Source organism: Pundamilia nyererei, unplaced genomic scaffold, assembly GCF_000239375.1.
Source record: "Pundamilia nyererei isolate P.nyererei 1_Seehausen unplaced genomic scaffold, PunNye1.0 scaffold00041, whole genome shotgun sequence".
Taxonomy (NCBI): Eukaryota; Metazoa; Chordata; class Actinopteri; order Cichliformes; family Cichlidae; genus Pundamilia; species Pundamilia nyererei.
The window spans coordinates 1,094,025-1,119,299 of NW_005187442.1; the positions used below are offsets into that span (position 1 = coordinate 1,094,025).

A 25,275-nucleotide genomic window follows, 5' to 3' on the forward strand; every position below is an offset into this window, starting at 1 on the left:
TTAACAGATTGCATCCGTCCTTCTCGGTTGTTTTTTTTTCTTTTTCGTCTTTTGATATGTTGCCTATTTCAACACAGTCTTCAGCCTTCTGGAAGGCAGGCGTTCATGCTCAAAGCCAAATGGCACCAAGTACAGAACTGTTGATGCAATGCAAACATGCAAGCATTAGCAAAACCCTCCAAAGAACAGATTCGTTTCCAAGAGCAGACTGTGGAAAAGTTCCTTATTTTATATTCCGTACAGTGCCCTGCAGTTTCTTTTCAGCACCTATCACAAGTGCTCATCTCCCGAGGAATTGTTGGCGGTGTTATGGAATCACCTTGTATCTCCCTGCTCTCCTTAGTGCCTGTGTGTATGTGTGTACATGTATATATGTATCTATATGTATGTGTGCCTATATGTGTACATTCTGGGTTTGCAGGGGGTTATGTGCACGTACAGGCTTGCATCAAGAATACTTGATTTTAAAGGAAATGTGGCAAAGGCCTTATGTAGGTCAGCGAGAAAGGGAAGCTGTAAATACACTAATCCTGCACTAAAAAAACAAACTGTCTTTTTTTCTATAAATAGACATTAGTTCTACCTGTGTGTTTGCTTGTTAGTGTTGCCAATTATTTTGATATAAAATTCAGATTTACTGAGTTGCGCTTTTCCACATTTTCACTTTCCTGTCAAACAACACAGCATGCGTATCACATTAGTCCCCACCATCTGCTGAAAGCATATACTGTACATCTGCATAACTCACATCAAGTCATAGCTTCATGTAAGCTCAAGAGAAGAAACCGACTTGCTGTTCGTTAGTGGTTTTATTCGTTTTAGTATTTTGGTTCATTAGTCAAACAATGTCATGCTTTCATAATCACTGAAAAGAAAAGAAAGTTAAAGCAGAAAAACTTCCTCCTGTACCACTGAAAACATTTGCGTACATATTTAATACTAAATCTTCATTTTTAGCTGCTTTTGTGTCGTTCACATCACCATGGTCGCTTCAGTGAAACAAGATCATCTTTAATTTAGCAACACCTGTGCTTTTGCAACGCCGCTAAGTGAAGATGTCTGCGAAGGGGGCCCATTACAAATTCCTCCCGATATTACACCCAGTAAAAAAATGAATTATTAAACAAAAGAAATAGCAGAGGAAAATTAAAGTGATATGAAGAGGAACTTCTTTTCTCCCCACAATTCTAAGCGTGGTGGACTCAATCGGGGCTCAGTTGTTACATGGGCATCCAAAGCGAACTTTGTAGTCACTGCACTTGCCAGTAGTCTGGTCCTTATTGCCGCAAACAAATCCATCAGTTGGATTGTACCTGAAAAAAATGAGCACAAAGTAAGCTACAAATATGCTTAATGTTCTTATTTTATTATTATGACGATAATAATCTAAAACAGGAACTTGTGTTTATTGTACAAAGACATACCTATCTAGTTAGTAGGTCTAATTTGCCCACCATAAAATAATTAAAGTGCACAGAGTAAAGCAGAGTAAACATGTATGCTTAAATCTACCTTCTATTCTCCAGCACTATACTCCACAGTCAATAAGACTGGTAAAGTAATATGTAAATGTCAGTTCATTTCCACTGTTTAATGAGGCATGTTGGTTAAACCATACTTACTTTTGTTGTTGCAGTTGTCTTTTTTAATGATTAAAAATAGATGACCTGGTTTCGCAATAGTGCTGTTGGCAGGTCCAATAAAAATGAATTTTACTCTTCAAAATGTCTTGTGTAATTTGTTTTTTTATAAGTGTAAATGTGAAATGTCTCAAACATCCAATTTAAATAAGATAAAATAATCACATGTAAATCATTTCCTGTCATGTATTACTTTTTCTTTCTCATAACACACATATTGTTCTAGTCAAACCCAGTAATACAAGAATGAATTTTGACATTATTTTGAAATCCCTCAGGAAAAATGATCACCCTTACAAATATAACTGAATTCCCATTCGTTGTTTAAGAAATATCTTCAGGCAGAACATATCTAAAATTTGGAAACTAGAGGCAAGAGGCGTTGTTGCTGAACACTGTGTTTGATCATTGGGTTGTTTGTACTACACGTGAAGCTTTTATTGTTTTCTTAGGAGGCAGCTTACATGTAAAAGGTCTCCCCTGTGTAGATGGCTGGGGTCATTGTGTCAGTGGTAACAGCGTCCACATACAGAGGGTTGTCACAAATTTTGTTGTGTTTCTTCAGTTCACTTAAAACCTCCCAGTCTCCTGTTGTACCAGGATCATCGCGATTAAACCAGCTGGTCCAACACACTGCAGTGAGTAAATACAGACAAAGCATGCCTGTTAGAAAACTACAGAACCAATGCAACATTTTAAATGACTGTCTATACTTTATGCAATAAAAAAAAGCAAGAAATCAGTTTGCATTAGGAGCTTAATATTCCACATGCAGAATGTAGTGATACCTCCTCTTTCACAAAACGGGGGATAGCAGCTGAAGCGAACACGATAATCGTTGCACTTCTTATTGTTGATCTGGTCTTTGTTTCTGCAGATAAATCCTGAAGTTATGTCATTTCTAAAAAAGAAAAAAGAAAAGAAGGAGACCAGCATGACACTGACTAAGAGCAGCCTAATAGCTGTAACCACTTAAGTGTATTTGCATTTTTTAGACATGTTAATGCATGGTTAAAGGCATGGCAATCAAACTCTGTCAGCCCATCTGTCTGTCTGTTGATTTGTCACCACTGTGGTACAGGCTGCAGTATCTCCAAAACACTGGATGGATTGCTGTGGCATATGGTTCATGTCACACTTTGGTGAATCCTCAAACTGTGTCCAACTTAAACAGTGAAGATGCAAATGCTGCCAATTCCATAGAATATATCACTCACACACACTTTTTCACATATTTTTTCTTGTACTGTTCTTACTTGTAAATCACATCCCCTGCTGCAGCCACAGTGAGCCCAGATAGAGTCTTGGCTTCGATAGCTGCTGGTCTAGGGCAGATCTTTCCAGGGTTCTCTTTGCGGAGCCTGCAAAGAGTTTCCCAGTCTCCAGATGCAGAAGGGTCGTCTCTATCGAACCATTCTGTCCAGCATCCTGGAAAAGGGTCAAATTCAGATAATTTAGCAACTTTGAAAGCTTTTCTGTAAATGTTTTCATTTGACTACGACAAATTGTGAATGTTAAAAAAGATGGCTGTGATGTACAGTGGTGTGAAAAAGTATTAGGTTTCAGATCATCAAAGAAACTTAAATATTTCACACTTTTTCAGACTGTAACTGCAAATGAGAAAGTAAAATGTGATCTCCTTACGAATGTTGGTGGGATAGTAGCAGGGCTTTACTGAAATGCAGAAAATGAAGAAACAGCAGAAAGTGAGACTTTAAAAAGTGCACAAACTGATCAATTAAAATGCAGCGATTGTTTTTCAAATACAATGAATTCGATACTTTAGATGGTGAGAAAATGAGAGTTAATACTGTGTGACTACCAAAAAAAAAGAGGAAAGTCCTATTTTATCAGGAAACTGATAAAAAGGATAAAATAGCTACTCCTGTGTGACAAATGAAACATTAAATTTTCCACCTTAGGAACTTAGAAACTTCACTTCACTTTGGGTTATATTAAAGTGAAGGGTTCTCTTTTGTTCCTTAAAATCAGACACACACACGAGGCGTAGGTTGCTTTCTAGTAAATATAAATGTTATAATGTTATTTTATTTGTGATGGTGTACAGTGCTGATGTCTTTGTGTACCTGTCAAAGTTATTTCATTAAATGCATTTAATTTAATTAAATACACCTTAAAAGATAAGATAAGATAAGAAAAAAATCTGAATTTCCACTGTCACGTCAACACATTTAACACATAATCCAGTAAACAGTTTAATGTGCATTTATCTTATGAGCTTTAGCAACCAATTAAAAAATGTAGAATATAGATGTAAATGTATAGACTAATACATCATCATTTTGGGGGCATTGTTTGACATCACAATATAAGCAAATATTTCTCTCATTTCAAAGTATGCCACTGACTACACGTTGGGTGTGACACATAGTGAAGGGTCTCACCATTTTCACCCTTTTCTTCCTTTGAACTAGATTCACTAGAGTCCTGCTGTTTCCTTTCTAGTAAACATAAGAAGAATAACAGTCCTTACAGTTTATGGAGTTCCAAGACGTTACAAAGTTCTTCCACCGTGATTAAAATACACCACACTGTATGTAATACTGATACACAGTGTTGAAGGCTCTTACCGTCCTTTTCTTCCTTTGAACTAGATTCACTGGAGTCTTGCAATTTGCTTCCTATTAAGTGGAATAATGTTGTACTTTGTTACAGTGTACAATTCTTGTCAAATTTGAATAATTTTACAAGAAGATGCAAAGCTCTTCAACAGAGACTGAAGATATACACATTTTACATGGTGTTAATCAAGTTACAATGAAGGATCTCACCATTTTTATCTTTTTGTTTCTTAGAACTGGAGCCACTTGACTTTTCTAGTTAAAATGAATAAAAAGATCTTTTGTGATTGTGTACAGTTCTGGGAGTTTACAAAATTGTCAAAATTTAATACATTTACAAGAAGCTGAAAAGTCCTTCAGCACATTTTATGTGCATACACGTTTGTGACATAAATCAAGTTGTAATGAAGGATCTGACTTTTTTTATCCTTTTGGTCCTTAGGACTGGAGTCAGTGGAGTTTTCTAGTAAATATAGTAAGAAAATGATGTCTGTTGTGATTGTGCACAGTGATTGTGCAAAATTGTCAAAAATGAGTAACTTTTACTAAACTCTTCTGCAGTGATTGAAATGATACACACTGTACAGGCATTAATCAAATTCTCATTAAGGATCTACCTTTTTTAACCCTTTGGGCCCTAAGAACGGTTTGAGGGGAGTTTTCTAGTAAATACAATCAAAAAATGATGTCTGTTGTGATTGTGCACAGTTATGATGGCACAGCTGCCAAAACGGAATAAATTTACAAATTGCTACAAAGCTCTTCTGCAGTGATTGAAATAATACGGATTTTATGTGACACTAATCATATTACAATGAAGGATCTACCATTTTTAATCCTATGGAGCCTTAGGACTAGATCCACTGGGAGCCTGCTGGTCGCTTCCTAGTAAGAAGAATAATGTTGTGATGTTGTACAGTTCTACCAGTGACTGAAATAATACACACTGTATTGACATTAATGAAATTTTTATGAAGGATCTCAATATTTCTATTTTTACAGTTCTGCCAATTTATGTAATTTTCAAAAATGAGCAACTTTACACGAAGATACAAAGCTTTTCAGCACCGACTGAAAATATCCATATTTTATGTGACATTCATTAGGTTGTAATGAAGGATCGCACCATTTTTATCCTTTTGGTCTTTAGGACTGGAGTCCGTGGAGTTTTCTAGTAAATATAATCAAAAAATGATGTCTGTTGTGATTGTGCACAGTTATGATGGCACAGCTGTCAAAACTGAATAACTTTACAAAATGCTACAAAGCTCTTCTGCAGTGATTGAAATAATACGCATTTTATGTGACATTAATCATATTGCAATACCTTTTTTATCCTTTGGGTCCTTAGGAATGGAGCCACTGGGAGCCTGCTGGTCGCTTCCTACTAAGAAGAATAATGTTGTGATTTTGACTGAAATAATACACACTGTATTGACATTAATGAAATTGTTATGAAAGATCGAACTATTTCTATTGTTTTTTGTGACTGTATACAGTTCTGCCAGTTGACATAATTGCCAAAAAACAACTTTACAAGAAGATACAAAGCTCTTCAGAAGAAAATATAAACCTTTTATGTACACACATAAAACTAATTACAACATTATTCAAGTTGTAATGAAGGATCTCACCATTTTTATCCTTTGGGTTCTTAGAACTGGAGCCACTGGAAGCCTGATTTTCACTTCCTAGTAAGAAGAATAATGTTGTATTTTTGCAATTGCCAACACTTTTGAGATATTATAGTCTTGTCAGAAGCTATTAACTTTAGAAGTAGATACAAAGTTCTTCATCTGAGACTGAAATAACATACATTGTATGTAACATTAATCAACTTGTGATGAAGGATGTTACTATTTTAAGATTGTCAAATCTGAATATACAATTAACATGTTACAATGTTTTTCTACATTAGCTAAGATACAGGACATTGGTCATGAAATGTAGCATCCTACTGTGAAGGGTCTTACCATTTTTATCTTTTTGTTTTTCAGAGCTGGGCGCACTGTCCACCTTGTATGTGTTTTCTGGTAAACACAAACATAACATTTTGTTTTGCTAATAATACTTTAATTGCATATTTTTTGATTAAATGCACTGCTTATAAATTGCAGAATTGTTCAAATTTAATAGTTATTGAGAACAACCCACCAAAAAGTAATCCCGCAGTAATGGCAACAACCAACTGCAAGAAAAAATAGAAAAAATAATTATGTTGGAATCACATAAAACTGCATTCTGCTTATACATATTGTCTTGAATGTATAAAATCAATTCTGATAATGTTGGGAAATTCTGTAAAATGTAACTGAAACCGGAATACAATGATTTGCAAATTTCATAAACTGACACTTTATTCTCAGTAGAACATTTAAAACAAAATTTAACTGAGTCATTTTGCTATTTCATGAAATATATCAGTGTGGTGGTGGCGTGGTCCCTGGCTCAGCTGCAAGGGAGGAGTGGTGCAGTGAGCTCAAGGGGGCGGCACCGGTAGGCAGGTGAGCCACAGGCGATTGTCTGATGACGGTGTCTCTTTTCCGTGTCTCTATAGTGAAGGCAGAGTCGAGCGGGGAGGAGGAGAGAGCTAGACTGAAACAGACTGCCTTCTTTGTGTGCATAACTCTCAATAAAAAACAATAACAGTGTGCAGAACCATCGTTTCTGGCGTGTACTTCTACAGTCAGATAATTTTAAATCTCCCACATCTGGAAAAGCACCATCAGTGCTGAAAGCTGTGAACAGGTTTTAGAGCAACATGTGCTCCCATCCATATTATGTTTCTTTTGGTCAAGGCCTTACATATTTCACCAAGACAATATTAAAGTTGAAGTGTATAGATGCTGAACTTGTTTCCCTGCAGGCCAGAACTTTTACTATTTGATACTATTTTAAATCAGCCACTAATAAGTTTAAACTTATTTCACATATTTTATATTGTGAATAAAATGTTAGTTTGCAAAATTTGCAAATCATATCATTCTGTTTTTATTTAGATTTTATGCAGAATCCCAACATTTTCGGAATTGAGCTTGTAATGTGAAAACATGTGTATTACAGAACAAAAGGAAATTCAATTTTAATTGAACTTAAAATGTATTTAAAGTTATACATTACCAGTCGCATCATGATTGTAGAGGAACCTTAAAACAAAATGACAATGAGATCAATATTTTAGTTTTTAATACAGTGATGTGAAAAAGTGTTTGCCCCCTTCCTGATTTTCCAGTCTTTTGCATATTTTTCACACTTACATGTTTGGGACTCCAGTGAACCAAAGTGAGAGCCATTATACACCAATGGAGTAAATCTGGAACAGTGGTGAAGCTTTCCAGGCTTGACTGGCTTACCAAAGTTACTCCAAGAGCACATCAACAACTCATCCAAGAGGTCATAAAATAACCCAGAAAACATTAAAGAACCTCAGGATTCACATGTCTCAGTTAAGATCAGACTTCATGATCCAACAATAAGAAAAGGAATGAGCAAAAATGGGAGATTTCTAGGAGAAAACCTCTGCTGACCAAAAATAACTCAAAGGCTCATCTCACAATTGCCAAAAACATCTCCCCAAGACATCTGGTAAAACATTCTTTTATGCAGACGAGATAGAAGTTGAACTTTTTGGAAGGTTTGAGTCCTGTTACATCTGGCATAAAAACTAACAGCGTTGCAGACAAGGAACATCATACCAACAGTAAAATATGGTCATGGTAGTGTGTTGGCCTGGGGCTGTTTTGCTTCCTCGGAACCTGAAAGACTTGGTGCGGTAAATGGAATTAAGAATTCTGCTGTCTACCAAAACATCCCGAAGGAGAATGTCCAGTCCAGTTTTTGACCTCAAGCTGAAGCGCACTTGGTTTTTCCAGCAGGGCAATGTTCCAAAACACACCAGCAAGTCCACCTCTGAATGACTTAAGAAAAACCAAATGAAGACTTACTCAGTGACCTAGTCAAGGTCCTGACCTGAATCCCATGGAGATGCTGTGGCATGACCATAAAAAGGTGTTTCATGCTTGTAAACCCTCCAATGTGGCTGGATTACAAAAATTATGCAAAAATGAATGGACAGGGGACAAACAATTTTTCACACCACTGTATATCGATTGAAGTTAGCTGTATTAAAAACATAATGCCACATCAAAATGCTACTAAATTATAGTACTACGTATATTAAATGTATTTTTTGCAAGGTTTCTTAAGTATTGTTTTAAATATAAGTACCAAGAAGCATCACGCTCAAAACCAAACAAATTTAAAAGAGAAAATCCTTTACCCTGCCAAACCAGAAGAGACCCAGGACAGGGGTTCTCAGTCGTCAGTTTGTTTGTATGAAGTACTGTTTGGCTAAATGAGCAACCTTTCTGACAGCTTCTCCTCTTATATACGGCCCACAATCAGGAACATATCTAGTTACCTGTAGGGGGTAAAGAAAACCACTTACTGCAATTACGTCATCCAGAACACACCCAAGGAAACTAATTCTCAAATGTAATTTGAGAATATTTGCCAATAGTCATTTCACTTATTTCCTCATTCCATAAATCCCAATAGAAGGAAATTAGAATATATTGGTTAGAGGTCGACAGCTTCACCATTCTTCTCATAGTCATGTTAAAACAAATTTTGCTGCTGTTTCATGTAGACAAATTCAAGGGGGTTTAAGCATTGTATATTGTAAAAAACAAAGTAACGTAGGCTCAAATTCACATAACCTAAGTGCCATTGATTAATAATTAACTGTTTGCTATTTTTAAAATGTCATAACTATCCTCCGTTATACATAGAATGTTTTATTTACCTTCTTGTCCTTTAGAGAAGGTTGTGTGGCATCTTAAACTGCACAGCTGCACTGAATCCCATAATCCAGACAGAAATTTGGCTCACTCTTACAGTTAAAGGCAGCTGTCATGCTATCTTTGCAAATATAAAAGGATGATTCAGGTGCAAGTGGCTGATAGGAATTTGTGCATAGCACCTGTACCCTAAGTCAGAAGCAGTAATAGTGTTATTTTGGATACAGTTTCACTTTTGTGGGTATTTAAGGTTGGTAATCTTTCTCAGGAACTGTGTGGGAACATTAAGTTTTATTCTAAATGAGGTTAAACTAAACTGTTTTGGAAAGCTCTCCCATGTACTCCAAGTGCATTCCCCAGATTTACGTCAAACTAGCCTAGCTCTTTATGAAATTATACTGAGCAAGCCAACAAAGTTGAACAATTTGAGAGATATTAAGGACAATCTTACTTTCATTTTTTCATACAAAACTAGCTGTGGCTAAAGTTGCAGATCTAAAAGCAATTCAACAAGTTAAAAGATTTGATGCTGAAAGAATCCCCATAGGCTGAAGGAAATGCGTACGAAAAGATTTTATTTAGATTTGTGGCAAGCGACACATTATGCGCTATTAATATGAAATATTGTTAATGCAGAACTCTCTTGCTTAAAAAATGAAAATAAAAGTTGCAGAAAAAGGAACACACATGATATTTTCATCATGTCACAAATCATTAAGTTCTTCTACAAGATAATTATTAAGATGGATGTTCTTCACATTTATGTGATAATCTCTAAGTTGATGAACAAAATTTAAAAGATAGTTTTTGTGTAAATAGTATTCTCTGAAATAGCTGAAAGGCAGTGCATGAAGACATAAAGCAGCAAAGAATAATATGAGTCACTTTTAAGGAAATGGGAACAATTTCTAAAAAACAACAACAACAAAAGAAAGATTTTAAATCTATTAATATGTGACACATCTATGAAGAGCAACAAACTTGTTTACCTTACCTGTTTTATTTTCTAGCCATGTTTGTTTGTTGCACTTAAGGACCAGAGTATGACTGGCCTTTTTTCAGTATTCACCCTCTGCAGTGGCTGTGTGTACGCTAATTAAATGCCCTTTGAGAAGAATATCTACCTCCCACTGTTCAATAGCAGCTGGGGATGGTTTCTGTCTATTCATACATCAGCATTACACTTTGTCATCTGAAGGGGCTGGTGCAATATTTTACACTAAATTGTGCTTTGGACTGGATGCCAAAGTACAAATGACAGCATGGTGTACACTCATTCATCATCCCCCCCACCCCCATCAAACATGCACATACCACCCTCTCTATCTCTCTACCCCCCAAACTCCTTGTCTCCATGGTGTCTCCATGCTCCTCTAATGAAGGAGGGTTTGTGTTGACCATCAGCCCCATTTGACCATTTACATATTTGACTTTCACCACCATGTGGGAAGTAATGTGGTGATGATATGACGCACTGAGCAACACATCTCGAGGATAAATGATTGATGAGGGTATACTTTGGTAGTCTGCATTTATTTGCTTAATAAAAACATTTTATTTTGACAACTCAAGCCAGATGACGGAGGTAGCTGTGAGTAAATCAGGGGGAAACCCCAATTTTGGTTTCATGTCACGTTGCCTATCAGGGTGTGTTATCTTATATTTTGCTTTCACTGGGCCATCTGACCTCTCGCAGAAAAGTTCCAGGAAACTGTGTAAAATTTCAGTTTGCAAACAACACAGACTTGATTCTTAAGCCGTCACTTGATCGCAGAGAGTCAGCTGAACACCTGTCATGTAAATGTAAAATTGAAAATAAGGTATTTATATGTATTCATTATTTAAGAACCACTTAAACCACCACTTACTCCTTAGAAGCGTATAGACCCTGAGCACATTTGACAAATTTATTCATTGCATCCTATCTGAATGAAGCTAAAGCACAAAGGCCTCACACCTTTGTATCTATATAAATATTACTGAGAATCTCAGCTCCTTCAGTGCAAAATGCATTAGTACAGTCATCTGTAGTGGCTCGATGCTGCGATGCAATGTTCACACTGACACAGTGCATAAAGTGTAACTGCTGTATGCCTGTTTTTTAATGAAACAGATGGTCAAAGGGGGCATGAAGTGACATATAAATGTAACTATAACAAAGGAAATTAGTCCTGCTATTGGCAGGAGCTTTTGCTGCTCCCAGCTCCTCCCTAATGCTACACATCTTTGGTTGATATAGGAATATCTGTTAATTTAAAATCTTGCAATTCTGAGATACAAGCAGAAAGTGAGAGAGGGAGAGAGAGAATGTTTTCCTGTATACACATTATATCCTTTGGGATTATCTTTGCCTTCTATATCTAGCAGTTAATATCTCTTGCAAGAGAAAGTGGCCTGAGGATAATTATGTAAAGTAGAGGTAAGAAGATGAAAATGTGCTAAGGGTTTAATTATCACTGGGAATGAACTTCACATCGCATGAAGGCAGGGAAGACACAGCACTTATGAAATGCAGATTTTGGTAATATTCCTTTCGAATGCAGCTCCCAGTGACTGCGACACTTTCAGGTCACACGAAATGTTGGGCTACTGATATCTTGCTGGTTATTTGTTGGTGCTGCTTATTAGTGAGTGCAAGGAAGAAGCAGGAAAGAAACGGGATAATGGTGCAGACTATTACCACAAATTGCATCAATCCTTTTCCAATCTGTAGAATGTAGAATGTAGTTTTTGGAACCTTTGCACAGTATTGGTAAAATATGCTACTGTGTCTCCTGCATGTCAGTTAGTGCTGCAGTAAATATGTATTACACGTACTGCCCATACTCTGCTGGGTTATTTTACGGTTGAAGTCATTAATTCTAACAGAATTTAAGAGATAAGAAAAGACGTTGTTTTCAAGGATGAGCAGTGAGTGAAAAGTTTTGGGGCTCATTTATATTTTTCTCAGGCCTTCAAAAATCCTTTCAGACCTTCCACTGACCCGCTATTTAATACATGCTGTAAAAACACTTACACACTTACACTGCCCGAACACACGCACGCACGCACACACACACACACACACACACACACACACACACACATGTGCATACGCACAAACCTTGTATTGCTCTTAAGTGTGCCTCTGTGTGAAGTGTGTCTGTCAGCGGGGCTCTTACACGTCATCATTCATCTTGCTTCCTGACAACCATTCAATCAAACACTGGCCTCCAGGATTGAGCCAAAACCCTTTTCCACAGGGACGGCTGTTACTATGGTAACTGTGGAGGTGTGCGACCCACCAGCAAGCCAGAGAATGCAGTGTTGTTTTGTTTGGGTTTGTTTTTCGCTGAGAAAACACCAACTTTGTGTTTGTGTATCTGTCTCCTCCTGTTTCCTTCTCTCTTGCTTTTTCCCATGTGGGAGAAGCACATACCTCCCCGCTCTTAGTTACAGCCCTGAAGCTTGTGGGTAATTGTGATATGCCATAGGTGTCAGGATACTTGGATTTCCCCATCAGTTGTCAGCCTGGAAAATCTGAAACTAGTTTTCCTTCACAACACTGGTACAGCATCATGTCAAGATGGAGCTAGGCAGCACGGTAATGACATTTTAGAGATAATAAATTCATGCTACATTTGGTATTAAGTTTGCACCTGGCTTAATATGAGAGAGCCTGCGATTCTCAAAAAGGTTATTAGAAGGTAGCTTAAGGTTGAATTAGTCACTATGTTTATGACTCATTTAAACAGAAAAGGCGGCACCAGTTTCTATATCAGTTTTTGCTACCTGGCTTAAATTTTTAGTTTAATTAGGTTAGTTTATGTTGTGTTTTTCACAGGTTACAGACTTATCATTTGAGTACCATTAATGTTTATACTAAATCAATCAGCCACAATATTAAAAACACTCACAGGTGAAGTGAGAAACATTAATCATCTAATTATAAAACAGTGTTCTGGAAACACTGACTCCAGGCAAATTTGCAGAGGTTTTGACATGCACAGTTTTACCCATTTGCAAACCACGTGGTCCTCCATCCCAATGGTGTTCCCCCACTGGCAGCATCCTTCCCTGTCAGGACAATGTGCCCCACCAGACTGCTCAAGAATGGGTTGAAGAACACAAAAAAAGAGCTCAAAGCTATGACTTGGCCTCCAAACACCTTACATCCAAATCCAGCTGAGCATCTTGGTGATGTGTCACTACAAACCCCATGCACAGAGGCCCCACCCAAGTACCCTGAGGACCAAAAGTAACCAGACACCACAGAGTATGTGCATGTCCTGTTTCCAGGCTGCAACAGAGTTATTTTTGCAGCATGCCCACACATAATGAGGCAGGTGGTTTCAACAATGTGGCTAATTTCCTTGTAGGTATGCCATAGGCTGAAATATCTTGCGACATGTCAGCCTATGTGTTACCTAACTAAGATTGGTATCCAAGAATCTCATAAAATAAAATAAATAACATTAAAATAATTCATTGTTAAAGTTGCAAGCTGTTGTTTAATAGACTTCTTGGGTTTTAAAGCCATTTGAACATATATATCGTTTCAGTCTGCATTTTGTGCTTTGTGATTGATTGAGTGTCTAAAGAATTTAAGCCTACTCTGAATCTCTGCTACCCCACAGCAGAAATCATACAGAATGTCTTACATGGAGCCGATTTTGCTATTTTCACTTGACATCCTCTTTTGTCTCTGTGTAATTAAAGAGAGGGTTAGAGCACAAGCAGTGACAGTAAGTCTGCAGAGATGGCCACTGTTCTAATTGGAACCACATGTCTCCATTCTTTTCTTTAAAAAATCCACTAGTCCCCTATTCTTTTAAACCAGCTGGGATTTAACTAACCTGCTGCAAAATGAGTGTTTGTCGAAAGCTTTTGGTTGCATAAGTTTCACAGGTGCTGAACAGCAAATAACACTCCTGAGAATTAGGAGTTATTCACTTTAGGGATATGTCTGAAATTATGATTAATCACCTTGGAAGAAGAGACTTGTAGTACACAGGTTGCGCCTCACACCGAACTCACAAACGGTGAACAACAAATGTGGAACAGCATATGGTCATGGCTCGGATGGATGCTGGTTCATCACAATGTGGTGTTTCATGTAAAAGCTGGGCTGGTGTAGCTGATAAAATATTAACTAGGGAGAATATTTATGCATGTGTTTTCGTTTAAACCCGACAGGCTTCTGTTGTCAAGGAAGTGCTATGAGCTGATTCATTACACTGGAGTATCATGTTTACTCAGCTTGGCTCTGTATTATTTCTCATTCACAGCCCCTATGGTGCCTATGCTTGTTCATGTTGAACGCTGTTACAGTCAACTGCCAATCTGTACTCTGTTGTGCAAAGCCTGCCTGCTGACAAATGACCTGGAGTAGAGGTCCAAGGAGAGACCTGTCAGAGCCAGTCAGCACTGTGCTGCTGCATCAATCTGAGTAAAGGCAGGCTGGGCTACTGGAGGGTAGTGTCACAAAGAAACATAACTATGGTTTGTAGTGAACTGCTTGCACAAACAACCTGTGGGATTTGTTTGTTTCTGACAGTCTCCCAACCCTCCAGGTGTCTCTGAAGGATTTGCAAAAAAACAGTCTAAAACATAAGCTGATAAACTGGGAAGAAGGGATGCGGCATCACCATGCAGCAGAAAGCCATATGTGCAATGACCGTGACAGCTCGCGAAACTCTGGCTTCATTATAAGCTATGTGTAAGGTATCTGCTTTAGGGAAAAGCAGTGTGCAATTGAAAATCCATCCACAATGCCTTGATATAGAGTTTTACTGGCTAATTATTCACTTTAAAACTGCTGAGTCTGGTTATGATTCACAGGGAGAGAGGGCGAAGAGGGAGAGCGAGCAAATGGAGAACTCATGCTAGACATAAGGCATCTGAAGAATAATACCATAACATGAATGTGAGCTGAATTCTTCACTGGTTGATTTCAGTCTGGGGAGTAATAGAAAAAGAACATAACATTATGAGCTTGGGTACAGAAACAGGAGGTTCTGCAGCCATGACAAAGCACAGCTTTCAGTGGCAGTTGTTGTTGTTTACCAAAATAGCAATAAATGAAACAGTATATTTTCCAGACCTATTCGTAGTCTGGTGCCAAATTATAGCATTTATTCATACAAAAAATGCAACAGTGGTGGATATGAAAAAAGGTGAGTAGAGCCCAAAAGCAATGCTAAAAAAGAATGAATGTTGTGCATGTACCAGGTGAACAAACATAGAATATCCATAGCTCCATATCTGATTTAAGTTCCTACTCCATATGTGTCCTTAAGCAAGACACTGTATCCAGGTAAGGTGGAGTCTAAATCTGAAAGTCACACAGAAATGACTATCTCATCTGATAATCAAGAGCCTGTCAGTGACTAGGAAGTTACAAGAAAACTTCGGGGACGTGTCTGAGCTCTGTGGGGAAGAAAATAGGACAGGGGGCTGGGACATCCTGCAGCAAAGATTCACATTTATATCTATGATGTTCTGGGTTCTTTTTTTTTTTTTACCCTAATGTTACTTCTCCGCAAACAAATCATTGCAAAGATCCCAGAGTAGTGGTTCAAATTTCAGTTTTGGTGCAACAATCTTAGGTAGTCTGTGTGCTGAAAGTTCCCCCTTTGTGCAGAACTGTTGGTATACTGGTAGGGAAAAGCACATACGCCTTTAGCAATATCACCATTGGTGTTTTATAATAGGAACAAGACAGAAGAATTGCCAAATTCATAACCCCATCCCAGCTCTCCTTCAAACAAAATTACACAGGGACACATGCATATAAACACTAACGTGCACACTTGAGTGCCCCTCTTGGCTTGCGTTGCAACTCTGATAGAAAGATGTCTCACTCCAGGGGTGCAGTATTGCATTGTCAGAGGTGTGTGACAGATATTAATGTCATGGAAGAACATGATGGATGAATTTCCTTTATGATGTTGCTTTCTATCTCCGGCTCTGTCTCCCAGAGCCTGGTATGCTGCAGACAGCTATTTAATGAGCTCTGGAAGCATCCATATCCGCTGACAGTCCTTCCTTAGCGGCCTCGTTGCCTAAAAACGGTCAGACGGGTCCTGAGTCCTAAGGGATCGAGGGAAGTCTATGACAGAACACCCGGGCGCTTTTTAGTCAATAGCTGGAAACATGGCTTAAATGAGGGAAGCTCTTTGAGATATGAATGAAAATATAATTGTGGCAGTTCAATATGTTAATGCAGTAGACGATGCAGAAGAAAAGCATTCAGAATATGTTATTTTAAGCTCAGCTTATCCCAACTTTTGTTCGATGAGAAGAGGGTGTATCCCAGACAGGTCGCTGGGGAGGATCGTCATGCTTGTCTTAATTCCTGACATTCAATCTTGCCTTCTTTTTTTGTTAACAGTAATATTAGTCATGCAGTATTGGTTATGTATAGTTTCTTGTAAGTTTTTCTCTGAAGGCCAAAGTTAATACACACAATTTGTTCTTTTTTGTTGCATGCCAAAAGCAGTCAATTAAATTAACTGTGAATGCGAGAGTATAAATTCAAATTAAGTCACGTAGCAATCAGTAGCTGAGCATTTCCTGTTTATTCTAATGAGTTACCATTTATCTTTCAAATGCTAAAGACTGAATAAAGACTACATGACATAACATGGAATATTATACACAGATTAACTGAGGACACAGAGAAGCAAAGAGAGAAAGATGAAAGGAGGACGTGAGGGAAAGAAGCAAATGAAAGTGAGAACTCATAAAAAGTGAAAATGTTATTTGAGCTGTATAAACAAACAACTAATGTCTGTGCATTATTGCTCTGGGTGCAACTCTTTATTCACTCTGTATCTCAGAGAGCAACAATTTTATGACTCATGTTTACGCCTCTGCAGTTTTACGGTAAAACTAAACTGACACCTAGTGGAGGAAATGGCTTTCACCTACTGATAGTACTGCTTTTACCTTAAGGTTTTTTTATTGATCCCAGTAGAGTAGTTCTGCTATTGTTTGCCATCCTCAAGGGTGATCAGTGGTCAGGATTAATCACAGAGCAGCCTCTTTGCAGCTAACAAGCTTCTAGTGGAAAGATAAATGAGCACAGCTCAGTGATGTAAACACTGAGACAATAAAACACAGGCCCAGGAATCCAGATTAAATTCAAAAATCCCTTTACACATACTATACAAATTGATACTGGAACTTATTTTTTAATTTAAAAGGTCTAAGTATGTGTTTAGAAATGATTGAAATGTGTCTTGTGAAGAATCCAAGCAGCATACAATAACTAGTTGTCTTTAGTTTTAAAAGTTCCAGAACACTAGAGTCCCCTCCCGATGACACCAAAGGGACTTCTGACGCCTCCCAGGATCAAACCCAGGGTCTTTCGCTTTGGTGATTATATTAACCACTACATTATGGAGCCACTCTAGAATTCTGTGACCTTCCCAAATTTATGTGGGTGTCCCAAATGAATATGGGAGAGCTAGAAACAATAAAAACAGACTGACAAAAAGATAAAACAGATGTTATTTATTTATTTAGGCCAGCTCCTTTCTGTGTGGAGTTTGCATGTTCTCCCTATGTTCTATGGATTTTTTCAGGCTACTCTGGCTTCCTGCCTCAGCCTCAAAACATGCATGGGGTAATAATTGATTCTAAATTGGCCGTAGGTGTGAATGTCAGTGTGGATGACTGCCCTGCGATGGACTGGTAGTCTGTCCAAGGTGAACACCACCTTTTACCTTTTGGCAGCTGGGGTAGGCTCCATATGTCTGGATCCTGTCTATTTAATGAGCCACTTATTGATCCATTGATTCATTTCATTTACCTTTATATAACCAACAGATAATGAGATCTGAGTGAGATTTTAAATGTATTTTGCAGAAGTGTCCTAGCCAGGAGCAGCATTTTAAGCACCAGTGGTAACAGAAATACACACATATAATGATTTACACACAATAAGCACACATATAAATAATGACATGGTTAGCTCTGTTGCCTTGCTGGAAGAAGGCCCTGGGTTCTGGGTCTCCACTGGCCTGTGTGGGTGGAAGTACTCCAGCTTACCTCCCACAGTCCAAAATTATGCATATCAGGTTAACCGATGATTCTAAATTATCCGTAGGTGTGTTGCTTTCTGTGACATTGCTTTCTGTGTCACTGTGTTAGCCCTGTCATATACTGCAGACCTATCCATGGCATACCCTGTTTCACTATCTATGACAGCTGGGATAGGCTCCAGCACCCCCCATTGGGAATTGGAGAAAATTGATAGATATACATAAAATCACATAGAATGAAGCAAAGCAAGCTATGACAACTTCAGAAGTAAAGAAATTAAATGCTTAAAACCAAACAGGGACATTTATATTTTCACATCTTTTACAACTTGCCTATATTGTCAAAGCAACTCCTTGAGATTTAATTTGGGTTTTTTGTTTGTTTGTTTGGTTTAGTTTTTGCTCTGGACTCAAAGTGGAGGGATGAGTTCATTAAAATGTCCCTTTTCCCAATTCAGCCTGGCTTATATAGTTTCCCACCCTGCAAAAAATGTGTCTTATTTTATCAGTTTTTGATAAATGTTGTTTAAGCTTTGTAGCCCTGGTAGGGTCGGTCAACTACATACAGATTTTCTTCAGTCAGTAGGCGATTCTTTACATTTCTGTCTAAATACTTTTCTTAAATCCTTCTGTCTGCCTGCATGTTTTCAATGTGCTCAATCTGCCGGCAGCTAGTAAAAAAAATGATGAATAATATGTAACACAAGGGGGCACTACAGTCCTATGGATAATCTTGTTAATAGTCCACACTGTCCATGCTGCTGAACATAAACAAAGGAGTATATCTGTAAAGGTATTGCAAGGGAAGTTCTGTAAATATGCTAACTGTAATATGTATATTTATTTTCTTCTTTTTTTCAAAATTAAAGCATATGGACCGATTTCTCTAAATCTAGCTACATCTAAGAATGTAGTCAGCACTTTCAATGGAGCTGGACTGAATGAGAACCAGACATTATGAATTCTGTACCCAGCCTGAGGACAGTCCCATGCTCACTAAAGGTTAGTGAAGCTTACAACTATTTCCTTTCTACAGAATATTAACACCTGCATATCTGTCCAACACAGGCCTCTCTCTCTCTCTCTCTCTCTCTCTCTCTCTCTTCAGCAGGTTGAATGAGCCACTTCCTGTGGACGCCCTCTTTCTCACCTTCTGTTTTATTGTTCATCTTAGATGTGTGACAGCATGCTGACACATGATTGGGAGAGCAGTGCCTGCTGTGCTGTCTCCTCCAGGAAGTAGGTATTTCTGCTCAGTTCCTGTCTCCTTCACTGACCCCACAGTCAAACATGTACATATTTACTGGCAGAAGAGTGACAGGAGAGACATTTTAAATTCAGATAGAGGCTGGACTTAATGGGTGCATTGGAGGGACAGTGATGTCTGTTGATTTGAGTTTGATGGTACCGGGAAAGCACAAAGAGAGTGGAGATTATAAGGGGAGAGTAGGAGCAATGCACAACTGGCAAAGAGGCATCACTGAAGGAGAAGCGTTAGGCTGTGATAAACTACAGTCTGAACCTAGTGATGGGCAACAGATTTCAGATCCACGTGTGTAACAGCGGAAATGCAAGTTTGGTTTGTACGGTCGTACAATTATTACACGCTGAGTTTAGCATTAACTCTCAATTATTAATCTGAGCGACCAATGACAGCCCATAAATCAAGAGTCAAATCTTTATTTATCACTGAACCACATCTCTTTTTCTCTTCAGAACCAAAAGTGGGTCCATCCTCTTGTTTGTCATCCAAGGAGGAAAGGAAAGGGCCCAGGCGCTGGAGGCAGGAGGGTAAATATTTGTTTTGTGGTCTCTCCGTTCAGCTCCAGACCTCTGTGTGCCTCTTAAGAAAACTTTCGCCCGCACGGGAGCAACCAAAGCAAACAATCCCTCATCACGCCGTCTGGCTCGCCATGGACCCTTGTGTGTTTGTTTGTTCAGACAGCCGCCATGACAGACGGAGGAACACTGCGAAGGAAGAAAACTAAGGAATGAGCGAGAGAGAGAAACAAGAATCTGAGAGGAGGGGAAGGAGGAGGTCATGCTTTTTCATGAGCTGCAGGACGGATGGAGGTTTACATCACAGATGGTGTGCTTGTCCTGTTCCCAAAAGCTTTACTCTCCACAGAGATGGGTCAAACAGTATTTAAAAATAATTCTAAGCATATGTTGTAACCTGCCTACATTAAAAAAAAAAAGACTACACGAAATACCTACATCACTAAGAAGTTTATAACATTATTATAAGGGTCCTTATGTGGAACATTTACCTTCAAATTGCTCAGGTTTAAAAAAAATATGTTTTGGAAATAGTAACATCTATTAAATTTCAGCGCTTAATTTAATAGGTGCTGAGTTTTAACTTAATTGACATATTTCATTCTGAAGCGTTTCAAGAGAATATTTTGGTAAAAATGAACTTAAGGCAGCTATCCATCTGTTTCTGTGTGTTTGCATCTTAAACCATTTGCGTGTGTGTGTGTGTGTGTGTGTGTGTGTGTGTGTGTGTGTGTGTGTGTGTGTGTGAGAGAGAGAGAGAGAGAGAGAGACACTCCCCTCCTCTCCCCTCAGCTCAAGCCCATTCTGTTGTGTGTGTGGCGAGCAAGGGGTTTGAAGGAGCAGATCAGAGGATGCTGTAGAGGCTCACTGAGCACTGGGGTGAGATTAGCTCTCTCACAGAGGAATCAAACTGACCTGGGAGGCATGCCATCAGAAGGACAGATGGATAAGAACTATTGACCTGGTGACCTGCATCAGAGTCTCACTAACTCATCCTAATTTGGATGCAAATCGGTACAAATGCCTGCTCTGACTTTTTTTTTTCTGTTTTTGTTTCGCTTGTTCCGTTGATTTCTTTCCCTTTCTCTCGCTCTCTTTTCATTTTTCATGTTTTTACTACTTTCACTCAAACTCCACAGTACACACTGTGCATGAACGCAGACTTATATACGTGCAAAGACTCAAACACACACACACACAAAACACATTCTCCCTTGTGGCGTGCCCTCATGGTGGTCGGTTGCACTTCTAAAGGCTTAATCTGTTGGTCCCACCTCCCTGGTTAAGAGAACAAAGGCCCCTCTCCCCTGACACAAAGGGAGCTCACACACCCCTACACATACGTCCGACTTGAGTCCCAGACGGACCACCCATCCTTGAAGACCATTGCCTCACACAGTGAAGGGACACAGCAGCAGCGGGTGTGTATCAATGACAAGAGTGTCGAGCAACTCACGTTGTTTCAGACATTAAAGTCTCTTTTTTCACTTTTCTCAGAGTGGGTAGTTCACACACTCTTTGTTGGAATTTAGTTTTTGTAGTAGAAAAGGCGATCAAGGGATACCATGTTGAGGAGTCCCTGGCATGCTTTGATCTAAAGGTTTACTGGGATACATGGTCTCAATGGAGAAGAGATTAGATGATCTCACGACTAAAAAGAATTATTGCCTTTCTTACAAAGAAAAAGATCAGATAACCAGTTCTTTAAAGAGCAGCTACTTACAACAGCCACTTTAAAGGTTAATAGATGCTGCGCTGGAGGATGTCAGTCATACTTAAAATGACAAAGTTTGTATAAGCAGCACATCACAGACTGTTGAATTTTCCCTGTGGTATTTTTTTGTTTTTTTATGCCATTGCATTTTTAAAGCACCCTTTTCTGCAGGCTGATGTCACTGGAAAGTTTGTTCCCATTTCTGCTAAACTCTTGGCCATGACCCGTTCATAATAAATCCCATGGAGCGTTACAAGGCCCCAGCACTTAGATGACATGTCTGGGAAAACGTTATTAGGGTACAATTCTTCCAGTGTGTTGCAGAGTATATTCACCACAAAACTGCTTTGCCCACATTCTGTAGCTAAAATAGAAATGCACAAGTGCCGGTTGGGTGACACTGCAACTTCCCTTCCAGCTGGCAAATTTGCATGTGGTATTTTGTATGCTTTGCTTCTTACACTACCCTTGACAGCAGACACAAAAGAGGCGAAATGACGAATATTAAAAATAAACTTGAGTGAGATGCAAGAAATACAATTTAGTCAAAAGAGCAAGAAATAGACCCTAAGAACACACTGGTAGCAGGTCCAACTCAGTTTTATCCTTCATCATGTTCCAAATCACTCCAGGGAACACATCTGAAGTCCTCCTGTTGGTATTATTCTTACAACATCATGATTGATATTCTCCTGCAAACATCATTACTAAATCATATTGTTGTGATGCCATAACTTTGAAACTTGATGGGAAAATTGCTGGGTACTGGGTGTCATACATTACAAAGCAACATGTTACTGCAATCACAATAATGTAACCTGTTACTATACTAAATTCAATAGTTACATTACAGTTACAGTTATATGGTTACTTGCATTACAAAGGTTCATCACTTCTCTGGATGCTGGGTGGATAGAAAGAAAACAAAATGCATTTGCTGAGGAGGATGGTTGAGAAATGGTGGAGTGGTACAGCAATACAACTGAAGAGTGATGATATGGACATTACTTTTACTTTTATTGCATGTGATAGTAAAATGGGAACTGCATCCAGGACAGAAACAACCAGATTATACTGCTAACACAACTTCAACTCTTTGCAAGGATCTGCAAAAACAGCATGCTAATGCAAAGCTAGCCAAGAACCCAGAGTGATTTTAAAGCTAAGTGAATGGTGACCTTACCATAGAATCCAGAAACTGAACACCAGCAGTTACAAAGGCAGTGATGAGCAGTCAGGCTTATAGCTTCAATTTCTACCTGTTCATGTTTCTAAAGTAGAGTAACTGTGGTGATCGCTCTGAAGTCTTTTTGAGCTGGTTTGAATCTTCGCTTTGTGATGTCAGCTTTGTGTTCATATGTAAACGCTAAAATAAAGATCTTAGGTATGCCCTTATTAGAATAGGGATTTGTGTTGTTGTGTGGAGCTGAGGCCTGTGATTTACATTTTAACTGGTAAGTATGAGACAATATGTTTTTAAGGTAATTTTATGTACTAATGAGAAAGTACTGCAAGGAGTACTGTAACAAACTACTTAACGACTAATTAAGTAATGTACTGCATTACTTTTGAGAAAAGTAACAAGTAATATATAATACATCTCTTTTCTTGAGTAACAAACCAGTGCTGAAAATGCTACGATGGGGGACTGTATAGAGAGATGTAATACTCAACAAATAGATGGCTGATTAACAACTGGATTATGGAATCAATGGAGAAAATCTTTTAAAAAATTAAATAAAATTTAAAAAAATAAACTTTTTTTGAGAAATAGTAAGCAAACCTTTATAAGATTGGCTGGTGATTACATATACATGCCCTTATCATGTTCATTTAAATAAATAAATACAATAAGGAGGACTTTGACACAGAGCAGGGGAATAGAAAGAACCTTTTTCTCTTTCCCATTGTGAACTATCCATCCATTGCAACTAATGAACAAAAAAAAAAGGCGAGCTGCTCTTTGTAAAACTTATTTACATGTTTTAGGATATATTGTCTTTTTTTTCCTGACATTGATATTGATATGATTGTCTGTATACTTGTTAAATAAGTTATAATTCTATAATTCTACCTGCCTGGTAACATTTTGACATCATTATAGCAATGACAGTGGCAGCTTTTAGATGAATATAATGTTTATCGGGGTATAAAGGTGTATTTGGGTCATATTAAAAAATTATATTGGAAGGATTTTTTTATTATTATTTTGGATTTCAAGAACAATATTTTGATAACAAGGTTTCCTTTCTTAGTCCATCAAGTGAAGCTAGGAAAGTGATCACTTGCTGCTACAGCAGGGACATCCTTGGAGCATAGATGAGTTTCTGAAATGGTCAAGCTAAATTCTTATGTTCTGGCTCTGCCATATAAATGGAAGCTACTGAGTAGCTTGAGTAGTAGCTTTAAAGCCCTTAAACTGATTAGGATGGTGTGTTCATAAAGGCAGAGAAATACAGAAATACATTCTCCAGCCACTTTATTAGGTACACCCATTAGACTGGTTGTAATTCAAATATCTATTCATCAATCACATGGCAGTCACTCAGTGCATTTAGGCATGTTCAAGACAACCTGCTAAAGTTCAAAGTGAGAAACTGTAAATGGTTGATTTAAGTTACTCTGAATGTGGTATAGTTATTGGCGCGAGGCAGGCTGCTTTAAATATTCCAGAAATTGTTGATCTACTAGATTTTTCTAGCATGACTATCTCTAGGGTTTACAAAGAACAGTGTGAAAAGCAGGAAACATCCAGTGAGCAGCAGTTCTCAGGGTGAAAATGCTTTGTTGATGCCAGAGGTCAGAGGCCAATAGATAGAGTGCTTTGAGCTGATAGGAAAGCAACAGTAACTCAAATAACCAGTCGTTGCAACCAAGGTATGCAGAAGAGCATCTCTGAATAGAGAACACACTGAACCTAGAAACAAATGGACTACAGCGCACTGGGTGCCACTGCTGTCAGCTAAAAACAGGAAACTGAGGCATCAACTCACACAGAGTCACCAAAACTCGACAGCTGAAGGTGGAAAAGGTTGCCTGATCTGATGAGCGTTGACTTCTGATATAATGTTCTGATGCTAGGCTCAGAATTTACATAAAGAACATGAAAGCATGGATCTATCCTGCCTCCTATCACAGGTTCAGGCTGCTGCTGGTGGTATAACCATGTGGGGGATATTTTCTTGACAAACATTTGGCACCTTAGTGCAAACTATAAAACATTTAAACATCACGGCATATCTGAGTATCTGGTGTTGTCTATGTCCATCCATTTATAACCTCAGCGTACCCATTATCTGATGGCTACTTCCAGTAGAGTAACACACTATGTCCCAAAGCTCAAATCATCTCAGACTAGTTTCTTAAACATTACAATAAGTTCACTGTATTCACATCATCTCCACAGTCAGCCGGTCTGCAGCTGCAACTTATGCTATCATATCAATATGGATCAAAATCTCTGAGGAATGGTTCCGTGGGCTACAGCAGCAGAAGACCACACCAGGTGCTGCCCCCGTTAGCTAACAACAGGAACCCAAGGTTGCAACTCACACAAGTCATCAAAATTGGACAACAGAAGATTGGAAAAATGTTTTTGGTCTCATGAGTTTTGATTTATCCTGCAACATTCAGATGATGGGGTTGGAATGAAGAATTAAAGCAATTCTGAAGGTAAAAATGGCTTCATCACAGTACAAAATGACTACTCGTGTAATTTCCTTGTTAGTAAAGCCA

General features: G+C 38.4%; 1 protein-coding gene across 1 annotated transcript in view; it reads right to left on the reverse strand.

Annotated features, from left to right (window-relative positions):
- Positions 1-1,213: 1,213 nt before the first annotated feature.
- Positions 1,214-25,275, reverse strand: part of LOC102205049 (uncharacterized) — a 38,320-nt gene continuing 14,258 nt past the window's right edge. Inside the window, exons 2-5 of the mRNA XM_013910318.1 lie at positions 2,897-3,068; positions 2,429-2,541; positions 2,105-2,273; positions 1,214-1,313 (exon numbers count right to left, since the gene is read on the reverse strand). Coding sequence (XP_013765772.1) covers positions 1,214-1,313; positions 2,105-2,273; positions 2,429-2,541; positions 2,897-3,068 — 554 coding nt within the window. The remainder of the gene's footprint in view (positions 1,314-2,104; positions 2,274-2,428; positions 2,542-2,896; positions 3,069-25,275) is intronic.